Source organism: Archocentrus centrarchus, unplaced genomic scaffold (assembly GCF_007364275.1).
Source record: "Archocentrus centrarchus isolate MPI-CPG fArcCen1 unplaced genomic scaffold, fArcCen1 scaffold_26_ctg1, whole genome shotgun sequence".
Taxonomy (NCBI): domain Eukaryota; kingdom Metazoa; phylum Chordata; class Actinopteri; order Cichliformes; family Cichlidae; genus Archocentrus; species Archocentrus centrarchus.
In genome coordinates this window covers 5928225-5945710 of record NW_022060256.1, presented here as the reverse complement: position 1 = coordinate 5945710, position 17486 = coordinate 5928225, and the positions used below count along the sequence as shown (strand labels likewise).

Sequence of the window (17486 nt, the reverse complement as noted above, 5' to 3'; positions counted from 1 at the left end):
CAAAAAAAGAAAAAGAAAAAAAAAAAAAGATGAGTACTCATGATAGCACTCCTGTGTGTACGTGTTGATTTTAAGGCAACCTGTTCCTCCACAAGCAAACTTTCACGTAAAAATATGAGCAACTGATACAATCAAAGACACTTCTGCGCATTTCCCTTTGCATGAACTTGATGCATTTGTTTTTATTTCCTTTGATAAGCACAGTCCTGATGCATCATCAGCAGTGGGGTTTGCTTTCATTCTAATTAGAATTACCGAGAAATGTGGATGCAACAAGTAAAATCTGTAACGTGCATGTATGAGATCATGAGGATGACTGCAGATAGTCATCAGTGCAGAAGAGCAGTGCCTGAATGTTTTACAGCTTTGCTGAACCAAAAGTCGCCGTGCTTGTCTTGGCAGGCACAGCCACCCAAATTACACAAATTACATCTCCTTCTGAATTGCACAACAGGATTTCAGAGTGTCAAGGCTCTCATTCTCTCCCTCCCTCTCCCATTGGCTGTAGAGTGGTGGTACTGATGTCAGAAGCAGAGGAGTTGCCATGGAGATGGGCGCCACGGTGGCATTTCAAGAGGACGAAGCAGAGCATCGGCAGTGGCTGAGAATCAGGCAGGTCAAGGACTCGAGACGGAGTCAGAATCACCAGAGAAAGACGTGCATGACAAATAAATTTAGGATGAAGTGTTTACAGACAACAAGCCTTTACCATACTGGATGTCAGTGGTATTTTGTGGCAAACACAAACACAACTTTCAACACAACTTTCTTTAAGAAACAACACTCAGATCACAGCAAGGTTCACAGTCTTAGGACCCTAGAGGTGCTTATTAGTTTGGTACTACAGCAGGCTTTTTCCTGCACATATAAACAAAAGGTTCCACGAGGGATTTAATTCTACGCCATGAATCCAAACCCTGCTGAACCCCACATTGTAATTTGCACCACCAATGACTGTGATTGGGCCGTTCGGCACCCTCGTGTCCACATTTCTGGCTACTACTTTTGCTGCCACTTTTTTAAGCAAGTGAAAGAGAATGGTTCAAATCGACCCACTGGATCCCTGCGACTGTGGCAAACTAGATGAATATGAATACAGAAATAATCAGTGCTTATTCTTGTTAGATTTGTGTGCTCAATCTGCAGCTGGACTTTAGTCTAAATTAAACTTATGGTATAATTTTAATTTATTAGCAAAGCAGGGTATTTTTAATTTGATTCACTTGTACAAACGCAAGTGGCCTACGGAGCTCTCTATTTCAAAGTAGACCTGTATGTTAGTACAAAAGTCTTGAGCCACCACTCATTCCCTTATATTTTGCTAGGAAATGGGAAATACTGATGATGAATCAAAAATGTAAAATTTGATTCATCACTCCATCAGTTCTTCTGTAATGTGGCTTCAGTGAACAGTAGGTGGATGAGCTGAAGGTCCAGATGCATCTCTCAGGTTCTGTGTCAGATCTTTGCTGGATTTTTTTCCCCGTTTCTTAAGGACATGACTTTCAGATAGTGTTCATCTGCTGTAAATAGTTTTTAGGGCTGCCACTTTTGGGGGGGGGGGGGGTTGGTTAAAGTTTGCTGAGTTTGTGTTTTGCCAGACACCTTTCTTACAAACTCTACAAAGTCTGCAATCTGCCGTCTTTTGAGCAACGTCAGTCTTTTCAAATCCAAACCACCTCCACACCAGTGAAGATGATCCTTGCCTAGGAATTAAATCTAAGGCGGTCGACTGCGAGCCTGAATTTCTTCCCCCGGCGCAGTGTGTTCACTCATTTCCAGCTTTAGGTGTGTTGTGTAAGGCAGCTATGCTAGCGCACTGTATGGCCACAGCAGCCTATACTACAGCGTGAAGTAGTGAACCTGTGGATTCGGGGCGTTTTGAATGCTGTTTTTTTCTCCAGTCAGCAGCACACTCGATAATGTCAGCTCGCACATCGTTAACATGGCAATTAAGATATTATCGTAGATGAAATATATCGCACGCCCCTAGTGTAGTCACATGATTTTTGGGAACAAATACTGCTCAAAAAAAAAAAATCGGTTTAACAGTAAAAGTTGTCGACTCCTGATCATAGTTTTATTTGATGGACAAAGACGTCTAAATTTAGGTAAATAAAACACCAACTAACAAAACAAGGTTAAAAATAATGAAATGTTATAATGCTGATGATTTTTCCTCCGGCTCTGGCTAAAACCTGTTTGATGGGCAGTTTTCATCTTTTTCAAAAATCTAGTTTTTATTTTCTTATTGATAGTTTTAGTTTTTAAACTTAGTTTTGTTTAATCTTGATCTGGAGTCATGTTTATGTCGTCGTTCTATTATTTGTCTGAGCAAATATGCTTTTATATCATCAGGGACTTCAGCAATCAACTGCTGGCCAGAACCCCGTATGCGCTTCACTTTTCTTTCTGTATTATGTTTAACTTTTTTATTTATTTGTTTTTAATCAAACAAATCAACCTGCAAGAGTCCATCCATCCGTCTTCTTCCACTTACCCTGTTCAGGGTTGTGTGGGGGGCTGGAGCCTATCCCAGCTGTCATACGGTGCTTTTCTGTGTAGCACTGGAGCTGCTTCAGACTGAATATGCTACTCTGTGCTCAGTGCTGCTAGGCTTTTACCACAGACAGTATAAAAGATGGATGCTGACACCATGACATCCCCCACTGGTTTGTAAAGTCCCGTTCTGAAACCTCGAGCTGAGCGTTTTGGCTGTCTCATTGGCTAACGGCTTGTGATTGACAAAAGCATTTCCTGGACAATCCGGCACTTAAAATGACCAAAATTTACAAAATGGGCATTTACTGTTATGTTCAGTGTGATCTTAAATGAATGAATGAATGAGCACATAAATTTCACCAGAAACAATTTAGTGAGGTCATGGAAAGGGCCGTTGTCCTATGGCCATCTGCAGGACCAGCTGGAACCAGAGTCTCCCCCCAGTGGCCATACTAGCTACTGAAAAAGCAATGATATCCCCTCCTACAGTTTTGCTTCTTCCAATCTGATATGAACAAAAGGTGAATCTGACCAACTGCCTCCCATCTTTGTGATGTAAAACTTTTTATAAACATGAGCCACTTCAGCAGCATTCCCCCATGATCTAACTGCTCATGTGGGCGGGCTGAAAAAGGCAGAGTATGCCATGGCAGCTTCTGAATATTATCACAGAGGGCGATACAGTATCTTGTGATTGTGTAAGCATACGGTGTTAAGAGGCTCAGTGCACCGCCAATCTGTGGAGCGTCGGCTGGAATGCCCTGACATGAGCGGCCTCGACCGCCGTCAACAAGAGGCTGCTGAAAGCAAAAATAATGAAAATCACTGAGAACCAAAATCATGGTGTACGGTGGTGACGACCAAAAACAAGAGCGGGACTCTTGGTCCAAAAATAGGCGCTTTAAGGAGGAGGAGTTTACATCAGCTGTTGGTGGCAAAACAAACCTGCAAAAGAACTCAAGTAGTGAAAAGATGATTACTGTTGGATTACATTTAGAAAGACTTTAAAGTTAAGACAAAACTGCTTTCAAACATATTTTAGCCATGTATTACTGCTGACAGCGAGGCCTGTCGCGATAAACAATAAATCAATTCATCGCACGATAACTTAAAATGAGGTTGGCTTTATTGTTTTTTCAAGTCTCTCTCTCTTTCTACGGAAGACACTGGATGGCAAAATCTTAACTCTGGTGAAATTGGTTTCAAAGTCGAACGCAACAGCAGCGGTGTGGGAGCACTTCGGATTTAAACCAACCGCTGAACCTTTGCGAACCGGTATGTCGCATTTGTCATAAAACGGTAGCACCTAAGAGCAGCAATACAACCAACTTGCACCTGCACCTAAAGCACAATCATCCAAAGCAGTTTTCCCAGCTGGGAAAAAAAAACTACAACCAGTGGGCCGTCTCCGTCTTCAAGTTCCCGACAGTCCACCATCACTGGAGCATTTAATTGACAGACAACGTACAAAAAGGCCAGTGCGAAATGGTGCGCGCTCACAGACAGCGTTGTTCGCTTAATCGTTAAAGAGATGCTGACCTTTAATATTGTGGAAAAGCCGGCATTTTGTTAGTTTGCACTTTTTGTTTATAAAACTGGCAGCTTTGCCCATCTTCTCCATTTAAAACTAATAATTATTATTTTTTTGAAGGGCAATTTAGTTTACAGACTTAATAATCCATACTGTTTTGGTTGAATGTAGTTTTTATTTCGAGTTTGTTTTTTTTGTTGTGTTTAGTTTTTATTCAAGTGCATTTTTTGTTAACGGAGATTGAGAGTCCATTTTATTTTTGTTTTTAGTTTTGTTTATTTTGTGTTCCAGCTCCAGTGTTAAGTGTTCTTTTAAAATTAAAGTATTTTGATCTTTGAGAGGATGTACTAGCATTATTATTATGTCATTATCATTACTAGTTTAAAACAGTCTCTAAACAATATTATCATTTATCGCAATAATTTCTGAGACACTTAATCAGACAGCAAAATTTGTTATCGTGACAGGCCTACTGACAGCTCCTCCTAGCATGCTGACTCTACAAGTCTGAAATTTCTATGTGAAGTCCTGCGACAGGCTGGCAACCCTGTACCGGGTGCACCCTGCCTCTCGCCCTACGGCAGCTGGGATAGGCTCCACAGCCACTAAGTTTGCATCTTTAACTCAATGTCATGCTCAATGTCTCTGCGTAATGTTTTGCATCATCAGCTAAATTGCTCGAGGGCTCACACAAAGCTGCCGTCACTAGAACCACATACACAGTATCCAACATCAGTTTATGTACCATTAGGTGCAGAAATATTTTACATTGAACATTTAAATTGACATGTATTTAAATAAAAGACTTTAAATAGTCTTTAGATTCAGTTCAAATTAAGACTGAATAAAAATGGGGTGGAGCGGGTGGGGGACACAGGGTCAGAGGGGAAGTTAGACCCAGACTGAAGGCTGTTCTTGACTAGGGATGTTCTTGATGACTAATTTCTTAGTCAACTAAACAAGGAAAAAGCAGCCTAAGCGAGGAAGCTCAGACCTTTCTTTTTAGTTACCTCCTCCAGCTCATCTGGGGACCACTGAGGTGTTCCCAGGCCAGCCGAGAGACATAATGTCTTTAGCATGTCCTGGGTCTGCCCCGGGCCTCCTCCTGGTAGGACATGCCCAGAGCAGCTCACCAAGGAGGCGCCCACCTCAACTGGCTCCTTTCAATGTGGAGGAGTAGTGGCTCTACTCTGAACTCATCTGTCTCTAAGGGAGAGCCCAGCCACCCTTCAGGGAAAGCTCATTTCTACTGCTTGCATTTGCAATCTTGTTTTTTTTTTTCCCTTTTTTTTTGCATTTTTGACCACAGCAGCTTTTAATCAGCAGTGGAGAGTGACAGGAAATGGGGGGAAGATACAGGGGAAGACACAAACCTGCTGCACCGCCCGCAGCGCAACGCGGCATACGTACGTGGTCACCGGCTTCTCCACTAAGCCACCCGGGCGCCCCCAATCTCGTTCTTTTGCCTTCAAAATAACTAACAATAATAGGCCAAACCAACATTTCTGGCCTACATTAACAGATTTATTCATTTATTAACAGGTTTCGTTCTGTGATTTAAAAAAATGCAGAAACAGTCATCTTTATAATCTTTCAAATTCACTTTCTAGCAATCAAATCTGTCTTACTGTGCACTGTGGTGTTTAATCTTTATAGAAAATGTACAGAACAAAACAGTACATCCTGCTTTACTGACTGAAAGCACTGCTGACTGCAGCCCAAGGGAAGCCGTTCACACAGCAGCAACACCACAGCACCGTAGCCTCACAAAGAACCGACTGATGGTATTTAAAAATATTTCAGATGCAAACCGAGGGATGTCTGTGAAGTGCACGCTGCAACACTTTCGCCGGCTGCTGCACATCAAAACCGCATGACCAACTGGCTGAAAACCACAGGTCTCAAAAAGCACACCGCAAGAGGAGCACAAGGATGCTGGGGCTCGCACAGCACTCACTCCAACTGCCTCTGAAGCACACCAAAGCACGCCAAAAATACAGAAACACTGCCAGAGTCAGTGGAACAACTGGGCTCCGACCTGAACCAGAGCAAAGACTGCAGTAATGTTTGTTTCAGGTGTCACTGAATTCATTCTGAAACTGAGAATTTCTCTTTAAGATCCTCTAAATTCCCTTTCAACTTACATATTGAGACACGGGTTTCTCAGCGGGTGTCTACAGCCAGCCATCAGTCTGCATGCGTTTACTGGGTAATGGACCTTTACTAAACAGTTCATAAACCAATCCCACATGATAACACACAGTGAGCTGTGGTCCATCTCTGGCAGAGATTATGAATTACGGGGTTAAATTCAGAGTCCTACTTCTGGACCTAAATATTTCTCACCAAGGGTGTTTTTTTTTAACATCTGGCATCTGGTCTAATCGTTTCAGTTTGGGAGGCTACTAGAGCAGATTTACATGCTTTCAATTTTTACAAACACTTTTTTTCTAGACACTGTACAATACTGCAGAAACACAGACAGCGTTTTGGTTATGAATGCAAGGACGGTGGATGATTACTGTGTCATTCAGGCTGACACAGTCATCTAACCACAGAAATACAAGAGCAGTGTTATTGTGAATTTGGCTGGATCCAAACAGTCAACATGGGTGCTGAAAGTAGGAGCGAAGCTAAAAGATGTTAATGTTAGCAACATCAGCTGCTTACACTAAACGTTTTGGTGATTTTATTGTTGTTGCTAATCAAGAATCAAGAATCAAGAATCAAGAATGCCTTTATTAGTCCCACAAATGGGGAAATTGCAGTTAACAGAACATCCATCCAAAACAAAAACATAACACAGACAGGGGGGGACAGATGTCTGAGGTCATGCAACCGTTTCACAACGGCGCTACCTTTAGCAGAGAGACAGAAAGAGATACATTGGGATAGTTAGGTTCAAAAAAATCATCTCATACTGTGTTCATAAAGAACACCTTACGAGGTTCCAAAAAACACCTCAGCAAAAAGCATATTGCACATATAAAGCCGGGATAGCAGTATGGTGGGTAGGGTCAGGGTCAGGAGGGGACGCAGACGGAGACGAGAGGGTGGGGGCATTGTGGAGCCCAGATGCCAGCTCTCAGGCAAACAGTTTGCTGATAGTGATGGAAGTTCATCAGCAGCCTTGGTACACCAGATCCAGCTTCACAAATCACAGAGAGGGCTGAGGGGGATAGCGGCCTTCACACAAAGTAGAAAGGCCTTCACCTTTCTACTTTCCTAGAAAGTAGGACTAATTCTCTGATACTCAGCATGCACAGTTTGGACCAGGGCTAGTGCTGAACATACCCTGAATTACACCGTTATTAAAGCCACTGAGAGAGTTTGGTACAGCCTGAAACATTAAATACGCCTCTAAAACCAGCACAAGTATGTGGACTACAGCTGAGTGCGTTTCCAGCCGAGCGTTCAGACACACTGAAAACCAAAACGATGCAGCTTAGCTGTCTGATATGGTGGCGCGGGAAAATCCAACGGCTTTGGATGAGAGAAAAGCTGAAAGTCAAAGTCACTGTTTAAGTTTATGTGCTGTTTGTTTTGTTTGAATTGCTGTTTTGATTCTAAAATGTTCCCATTTTGATGCTCATGATTCTCCTTTAATGCTGGCTAAAACAACTTTGGAGAGGTGCCAAAGATTTCTCAATGCAATTTTAATCCAATTTCATTTATGAAGCACATTTTAAAACAACATTGTTGACCAAAGTGCTGTTCATAAAAAAAAAAAAAAAAAAAACGTAATAAAAGACAAAACACAAGTTTTAAGTTTTAAAAATCTGCAAGGTGGGGGCCAGCTTAACACAGGGGTGCAACTCATTCCACAGTTTAGAGTCTATGGCTGAAAAATCTTTGGGACACGGAGGAGTAACGGGTCAAAAGATCTCAGTGACCTTGAAGGGACCTTAAGAGATCAGCAAAATATGGTGGTGCCAAACCATTAAGGGATTTTCAAAACACACAATAAAAATTTAAAACAATCCTAAAAAGCACAGGAAGCCTGTGAAAGGAGGCCAGGGCAATGGAGATATGCTCCATCTTATGGGTTCTAATAAAGGGAAGCATGATCCACACCAACAGGGTGCTGTCGAGTTGCAATAATAGCATGAATACCTGTTTCAATACTAGTAAAAGATAAAAAGGGCTACAACAGAATTAATCTGTTTATTTGATTGAGTCGCTGAAACGAATGGCTCTAAATATCATGTCCTTGATCTTGCTCTGATTAAAATTTAGCCAAATTAAGACCATCCAGGGTTTGATGTCATTGAAAGTCTAACAGAACTTTTAACAAGGTGCTGCTATTTCCCTTTAGGGAAAATCATCAGCAGAGAAGGGGAAGGAGAACCTGTTTCTTTTTAAAACAGATCCTATGGGGAGTACATGGAGAAGAGAATTGGTCCCAAAACAGAACCTTGGGGAACTCCACATAAGAGCGACGCAGAGGGAGAAGCTGAGCCTCCAAAACTGACCCTAAAACTTCTCTCCAACAAATACAGCCTAAACCACTCTAAAGATGTACCTTTAATCCCCACACAGTGCTCAAGGTCGACTGCGGAAAAGGCAGCATTAAAATAACAGGTCAGTAGCTAATAAAAGACCATTCTGTGAAAAGCTTTATACCGGGAAAACTCTGTATAAGGTGTCACTTAATTCATTAAAAAGACTGAAGAACTGCCACATTTCTTTAATATCTTTCTATCTAAGACAAAAAGTACAAGTCATATTGAACATTTTTTGGGGGTCAGCTAAGAGATTTTGGCATCATAGGGAATTTAAAAAAATAACTCCAGTCTGTGAAACTTCAGTCAAATGGGATGTGGCTGTAGCTCAGTAGGTAGAGCAGGTCACCTACTGATTGGAAGGTCAGTGGTTCAATTCCTGGCTACTGCAGGCTGCGTGCCAATGTATCCTTGGGCAAGATACTTAACCCCAAGTTGCTCTCCGACCGTTCCGTCGGAGTATGAATGTGAGTGAATGTTAGACGATTAAAGCACTTAGCTTAATTATTAATCATGGAAGTGCTTGTATGAATGCGTGTGCATGGGGTAAATGTGAACGTGTTGTGTAAGCGCTTTGAGTGCTCATATCTGAGTAGAAAAGCGCTATATAAGAACTAGTCCATTTACCATGATGGCCCCGTCTGTGCCCGCTGCTGCATCAGGAAATAAGATACACTTTTAAAAAAATTCTGTGGTTGAGTCTCTAAGGAAGGAAAAATCCAAGACTAGCATTTAAAGGCATATGAGCTCAAGTTTTGGTTTTAACCTGTTCAAACTTGCCCAGATTCATCTCTCAAATGGACAGAAACATTCCTGAAACTGGTCACAGCATGCTGTGTCTGAAAAGGCCCTTAAAGGAGTAGTACTACAATTAGCTCCAGTAAATACTGATGACAAAGCTCCAGACAAACAAAAGATCATCATCATCATCATCCCAAAAATAGATCTTGAAGAAGGGTGCTCCAAAATATGTACTTTGAGAGTTACTGGATGCAGGAAGTGCAGAGACCACACAGAGAGGAGCCACGTTTGGGTGACAGAAACAAAGTTCATTGAAGAAAAGTTCAATCTTATAACCCGTGCATGTTTGACTGACCAGCAAAGTGCGGAAAGGCAACAGAGATGAGATTCAAATCTTGTCACTGCTTGTAGTAAATAAGCATTAACTGCTGGCCGAGGGCGCCGCTGTTTAATTTATAGCTCTACGTTAAATCCACCTTCCTACCTTCATACTACAGTGACGCAGTCCTCAAAAAGTATAACTGTCTGTTTGGCAGTAATATGCGCTGTAAACACAGTTCATTAATTAGTATAACAATAATACTTCATGAAACAAAATAGGATGTAATTGATAGCAATGCACCACATTAAATTTTTTCCAATGCCGATCCAATATAGATACCGTGGCTTAGAGGGTATGTTGATACTGAGTACCAAATCAATACCAGTGTTAAATTAATGTCATGCTCCTCACTGTGAGGAAGAGACCGCAATCGTTCCTTCATGTTTAAGATACCGACAGCCTTGAGGTCTAAATATAGCTTTACAAACAAACTGTAGCAAATATAAAAATCCAATAATTTACTGAGCTGGTATTAGTAAGATAATAAATGACAGCAGCTCAGTGTGAGAGCCATTGGGGTGAATTTATGGCACAGCAGCTGTGTCAGGTTGCATGGGTATTTGACTATGCAGAAGGGTTTGCAACCTGCACAAACATGCTTGTGTACAGTCCCAACAAACAACAGCATGTTGGTTGACGTGGATGACGCTGTGCACCGGTCAAATGCTGGTTAGTTAAAAAGTAGTCGGGAATACTGCTCCGAACATTGGATCAGCATTTTTAAATACTCTGCTTCACTTCAAGTCTTTGCATGCTGTAACCTGGTGCATGCCGTGCTTTGGCGTCCTTTGGGCTGGTTGGGCACCTCTTGATTCTTCTAACTTTGTGGCCTGGCTGAAGACAGAGTGTACGATTGTGCTGGCCACTACTGTTATTTCAATTTTATATATTAGTACAGAAGCTCTGAGATATTATGTTACTGTGCCTGCAGTAAAACCTTCCAAACAAGTGCTGCACTGAACACAAAGACGAGGAGAGCAGCAAGACAAAGCATCGCCATCAGTTTTCAGCCCCGCGAACTGACCCGTTTGTGGTTAAACTGAAGTTTTGCAAACACACAAATAAAAGCTGTTGGTGTAGCTTGTGCAGATATCAGCTGTAATATTTGTGTGCAACAGTGTTTAAAAAGTTGTCTCAGCAGGTGAATTTCTGAAAGTACTTTTGATGCGAGCTGCAATTATGTGCCTCAGCTCCTCAATAATGATAACTGCAACACATACTTTTAAGTATTACTGTAAAAACACAGATGTCTCTTTACAACTGAACGTCCTTACGTGGAAAAATGTATTTCAGTCGGGCTTGACTTGAGCTACGAGTCATTTCTTTGTTCATACAACTAGCAACAGTGGCTGCGTGCTTTCGGTGGGTTTTACAGTTTGCAGACGAAAAGGTGCTAAAACAACCTGCTGTGCATCTACACCGTGGGCAGACTGTGTGTCAGAGCTTGTTCTCAGAAAAGCCTGCTCCTCTCAACAACTACAGAAGACAAAAGAAGTACACTACTGCTGTTTGACACAAGGACAATATATTATGTAACACAGTACAGTGTGAACATTTAAGGTCAGATGCATCCCTTCAGGCTAAAGAAACAGATGCGAGAAGTGTTTTCCAAAGAGGAGGGCAGAGTTTGGCTTAATACACCACAAAATGTGGTTAAAATTAAGGCACCTTTGATTGCCATTCTTGCGTGGGAATATACACTACTAAGATAAAGCACCAGTAAAATGGTGAAGAACTGCACCCCTGATAGCATACCATAAAGTAGAAAAAAAGGTAGAAAATACAGCTTCCATGGTGTTTCTTTCCTGCACAATCCTTCATATACTGCATGTAATCTGCCTTTAGCTACAAGAAAAACCCCTTGAGATACTCCCACAATAAATTTTCCAGGCATTTTGTGCAACACCAAGCAACTTCAACTGAGGACTAACCACATGTAGGAACAAACAAAAAAAAAATCATATATAGTAATGTCAGATCACTATAAAGCCTACACACTAGGGGTATTTCCAGGACGTTTTAAATGAGGTGGAACAGGAAATCAGAATATTTGATTGAGGAAACTGGCCTAGAAAATATCAGGTATGACTTTCAGGTTCGCGTGGAGACTTGTGCGGTAATTAAGACGGTATGACATGGAAAGTGGTGCTGCACAAGAGACTGAGCATTGTTTAATTGACTATTTGCAAAGTGCTGAAGCACGTATTTAGACTCTTAGATCTTGCTGAAACAGACTGAGAATACTAACGTTACAGCACCAAAACATGCTTAAAGTTTCTAAAGTGAAAGCAGAATTAAATACATTATAAAATCATAATGACTGATTCATTAATGTGCAGATCACTTTAATAATGCAGCTGGAGATGATTTCATTATTTCTAGCATCATGTCTACAAATACAGCTCCATTTTATTAGTAGATTCATATTAAAATCTACAAAACAGTAAGAAGCTAAGACTTTGGTTTGGAGTACAAAATACAATATCAGGAGCCAGGATTCAGTAGAGTATAAGTAGATTAGAACTGTCCATCCATTCGCTTCCGCACATCCTGCTCAGGGTAGCGGGGGGGCTGGAGCCTATCCCAGCTGTCACAGGGCGAGAGGCAGGGTACACCCTGAACAGGTCGCCAGCCTGTCGCAGGGCCAACACAGAGTAACAGACAACCTTTCACACTCACATTCACGCACTCACATTCACACCTATGGGCAATTTAGAGTAGCCAATTAACCTAACCCCAGTAAGTGCATGTCTTTGGAATGTGGGAGGAAACCGGAGTACCCGGAGGAAACCCACGCAAGCACGGGGAGAACATGCAAACTCCACACAGAGAGAGGGAGAGGCCTGGGCCAAGGTGGAATCGAACCCAGGCCTTTCAGATGTTATTCTAACTGTGAGGCAGCAGTGCTAACCACTGCGCCACCGTGCTGATTAGAACTGTATTTCTATAAATGTTTGAGTAAAACCTGAAAATCTTTTTTATTATTTATCTTATTTTAACAGCTCTGTGTCCACTTTAAGTATTTTTAAGTCATGCTACTTTCTGCTTCCATGTCTCTATTTTTGGATGGAGGGAAATTCACCAATTTGGGGATAAATTTGGCATATTTTGCACTTTGCACCCCACACCATTTTAAAGCTTTAGTTGTTATTATTTTGTAGATTTGATGATATAAATAAAGTTAGATGATGCTGTATGAGCTACACAACAGTGTAAAAGGAACTAAAACCATTTACAGCCACAATATTAAAGGGACATTACTCATATTAATAAATCAGTAATTATCCAGCTATCATGCATAAAGAATACTTGACTTTAGGTACTTTAGACCACCCAAGTGAGGTCCTTTATGACCCCTGGCAGTATACATTTATGTAAAAGCCTCTTTCCACCTCCCTGCAAAATAAATAGACAAATAAATAAACCACAAAACAGGAAGTGGCCCACTGGTGTGGCAAGGATAATAGGAAAATTTGAGATAAAGATGCAGGGTTTTTTTAATATTACACAACTGATTTTATTGTAGGTTTCCACTACTAATCACTACATTGTGACTGTGCAGTGAACCATGGCTAACAGAGCCAGAGCAGCACTGCTGCAGAAGCCTTGAGGCAGACACTTAATCCCCAAAGTTAGTTTCTTTTTGCAAACCATAATTTATTATATTATAGCTTTTTAGAATATTTAGTTATAGGAAACAGTATGATAAACAGAGCCATTTAAAAAGATAATGGGGTTACACTTGAGCCTAGTGGGTCAGCTTGGTGGCTTGAGTTGTATTTGAATGCCAAAACCTTTGCATCATTTGTCCACTTAAGTGCGATTATCATGTTTTACTAAACATGATTTAACTTGTTTTGTCACTTTACATGCAAGTATTGTGATGTGTTCATTTTAGAGCTTCAGTTTCTCAATATTTTTCAGATTTTCATATGATTATTGTTAGCCACCCTTAAGTGCAAGTAATGAAATCACCTCCAGTTGCAATATTAAAGTGATATACACATTAATGATTCAATAGTTATGAGAGACTATCCTGTACGTGATTTTGCCTTCACTTTAGGAACTTTAAGCAGATTTTGATGCTAAAAAGGGTTTAAAGTATTTGTGCACTTAAGCAGGATTATGATCTTTATCCAAGTAAAAGTCTAAAGATTTGTTTCACCTCTCTGCAAAGCAGTTATTCAGTAAAAGTCCGCCTTTGTGCAGAACCACTTTCCACATGCACAGAGGTGCACATGAGCCTGAAAAAGGCACCCAGCGTTTTATTTCTGATCACTCCGATTTCCTGCGGGCCCCTCCGTGTCACCCCATTTTAAAAGAAATCCTGGAGACGCCTCTGCCCGCCTAATGCGATCCCTACAGCCTCAGATACGCTCCAATCTGCTCAGCACTGATAGCAGCTAAAACTAGCCACAGAAAACAGACTTCCAGGCTAAAATAATGCCATAAAGTCAGCGACCACCAGCAGGGATTGAACTGCCGTCTTCCTTTAACCACCGTCGGCTTCACACTGTTGCTCGCTAGCCGAAACGGAAAAGATGCGGGTTAGCTACCGGTTATGTCGGGAAAAAACCAAAAAGTGTCAGCCCGAGAGACTTCGGGTACAACTTACCACACCATTCCGTAGGCGCCCTCTCCGATGTAGGAAAGGTTGCTGTACCGAGGCCCGACGTCGAAGGCCTGCCCGCGGACCAGCTCCGTTCCCGGCCCGGGGCTGGGGCCGCTGCCAGTAGGGGCAGACACCGCAGCTGTCGCCATTACGAGGACTGGCTTTTTAAAAGGCTTTTAAATGTAAAAACTAAAAAAAAAGAGCGACTAAGATTAGACAAAATATGTGCGTGTTTGTTTATATCCGTCGGCGCTGTGACTGCACAGGGTTTACGGTGTGGCAGAGGCCTTCGCTGCGTGCGGACTGGTTTTGCTTTCCGTTAACGTGCGTTCAGAACGACCACACCGCGGCTGTGCTGTCGCAGGCAGGCAGGAGCGCGCAGCGGAGGATGCTGCTGCTGCGAGGAATAACGGAGGCGGTCATGTGACTCCGGGGTTTTATTATTTATTTCTTTTTAAAGCTTTACTCTTATTCTGAAACAGATACAAACACGCAGGTAAAACCCTGTGAACAGGCCGGAGTAAATAAAATCTACTTCCTTTAATATACTAAAAGTCTTTGAAGCTTTGAGACTGACCAATATTTTTTTTTTAATTAGCTCATATTAATTGGAACTGCGGGCTATGAAATGCAAAAAACTAATATTATATATACTGTTATATTATTATATTACATTTGACGTTTTGACCTCTACCCTGACACTAGATTTTAACCTACCTGGTAGCAGAAAATCTGTAATGCTACAAACTAATACGTTTTTAAAGCATATAAAAATATCCCACAAGTAACATTTTCTTTCACAATTTGCAGATGAAAGTACTTTAAATGCACACAACTGCTGCATTTCGTGCACTGCAGCCCTACATTGTTAAATAAAGTTTAGTTAAATAATTAAGTTTGTTTATGGAGATATTGAAACAAACATGGAGTCAAGTGACAAAATGGACACATCTACATGTCATAATATTCTCAGTAACTGATGAAACTGGTGTTTCTCTATGTCACAACATCCTACCTAGACACAACATCTTGACCTGATCTGGCATGCTGGGCTTTAATTAAATTCAGTACAGTATTAATGTTATACAATAGCTACTTTAATATTTCATATGAAGTCTTGTCTATATGACCCTTTTATATGAGGTTTTACACAATAAAATTATCACATTCTTAGCTGTATTACAGGAGAATGATCAAAATATTAATTTTCACATCAAAGCTTATAATCGTGATGATGACGAAGTTTCAGCATCAACATCAGGTATAAAAAAAAAACTGAGGTCTCTGTTTATATTTTATTCCCATCAGGATGTACTTCTTTACCATAATTAAACACCACACTGAAGAGAAGGTAGGATTTAGTTTATGTGGCAGATCATCACAAAGATTTGTGACCTTTACATTGATAGGAATACTTCATTTTGGAAGGTTGTATACCATTTTATTTAATATTTTAGTATTTTCCTTCTGCAGAATTTATCTAAAACTTGCAACAATTGTGTGTGTCTGTGTGGGGCTGGGGTGTTGATAGATGTGTTGTAATGTTTTTGGACACGTGCCTCTTTGTTTTAACCTTTGATTGTTAAATGTGCTCTCAGGCTACGATCACACTGCAGCCTGAAATGACCCAGTTCTGATTTTTTTTTGCCCTCATGCTACCTGTGTCCGATCTTTTCATGACAGTCTGAACAACACAGATCCAATTTTTTTCAAATGTGTCTGTACGGACATCTGACCTGCACATCATTGCTACTTCACAAACGTCACTATTCTGCGTCCTGTTACGCGGACGCGGGAAGGAAAACAAACTTACTTCTGTAAACACTGAGCACACTCACTGCGAGTGGCATTGTCGCGTCCTCTACTGCGCATGCGGGACACTTTTAGGTTCGCCTACAGGCGCTTCCGATTTATTGTGTACTGCACCTGGCCCCACGGGCTAAGGCCCAGCCACCAGGTATTCTCCCTCAAGCTCCCTCCCCAGGCCTGGCTCCAGGGTGAGGCCCCAGTAACCCCATTCTGTAACCCTTATGGGCTCTCGTATCTGGTCCCTCACCAGGACCAATTTTCCTTGGGAGTCCCTACCAGGGGGGAAAAGCCCCCAGACAACATAGCAGGGTAAGGTGGCGATTCACAGAGAGGAAGTGTAAGTAATTAAATAAAAAAGTAGTAAGAGAAAGAAAAAGCAGGAGAGAGAAATGTACGAAAAAAGGAAATTAAAATAGAAAAGATGAAGGCAAAATGAGCAGAAGAGAGAAAAGCAGAAAGACTTTTAAAAGAAGTACTGACTGGCAGAATGTTTGAATCTGACTGTTTTAAGCCTGTTTCACTGAATGAAAACACTCAAAACCACGACTAACCACTACTTCCTCAAAATCTCCAGGAGGTGAGAAGATTTCTACGCGTATTCGTGAATGAGGCCCATCACGAGTGCCTTACTACAGCCAAACCTCTAGATGGCAGTGTGGGATAAACTCTGTGTGGGTTTAAGGAAGTGCTGCAGAGGGAACATCAAGTTTACTGTAGCTACGACATCCGGTCCTTTGTAACCTGGTTAAATAAAAGCTCAGTCCGTTTCTCTGAGCAGCAGGCTTGGTCTCTAAAGGGTAAATAAACTGTCTTGAAAACCAACACAACAAACAAACAAACACAGTCACAACAGTGTGTTTTTTATATAATAAAAAATATAAATGTGAAAACTGCAGCTTCTCTCTCTGTGACACGTTAGTGTAGCTGCAGGTGAATCTGTTGTCACACAATAACCAATTAAAAGTAAACAATAGCAGATCTGCTAATATAGTTTATTCTAATTTTATAGCAGTGAGCCACCGACATGATTAAAACAACAAACAAGAAACCAAAAATTGAAAAAAGTAAACATTAAAAAAATGCATTTTTTCTATGTAAAACTTAATTTCCCTATATATTATATTAATATAAGAATATTCCTTCTTATATTAATATTAGAAAATTAGTCCTAGGAGAATTAATATTAATTCTGCCACCTCCAGCTGTGCCTCTTGCCACTGTCTCAAAATCATGCATCATAGCAGGTCTCACCACCATCTTAACCTTCATTTTCACTCTTGCTACTATCATTCTGTCACAAATCATGCCATATATTGTATTTAATTTCCATATATTGTATTTAATTTTTGCTGTTTGGTAGCTGTTATGGCGATGCAGCTACATGACCAGTGACAAATAAAACAGCAA

At 41.1% G+C, this 17486-nt stretch overlaps 1 protein-coding gene across 1 annotated transcript in view; it reads right to left on the bottom strand.

Moving 5' to 3' along the window:
* Positions 1 to 14654, bottom strand: part of mapk1 (mitogen-activated protein kinase 1) — a 38212-nt gene extending 23558 nt beyond the window's left edge. The window contains exon 1 of the mRNA XM_030723460.1: positions 14274 to 14654. Coding sequence (XP_030579320.1) covers positions 14274 to 14419 — 146 coding nt within the window. The 5' untranslated portion in view covers positions 14420 to 14654. The remainder of the gene's footprint in view (positions 1 to 14273) is intronic.
* Between the last annotated feature and the right edge of the window lie 2832 nt (positions 14655 to 17486).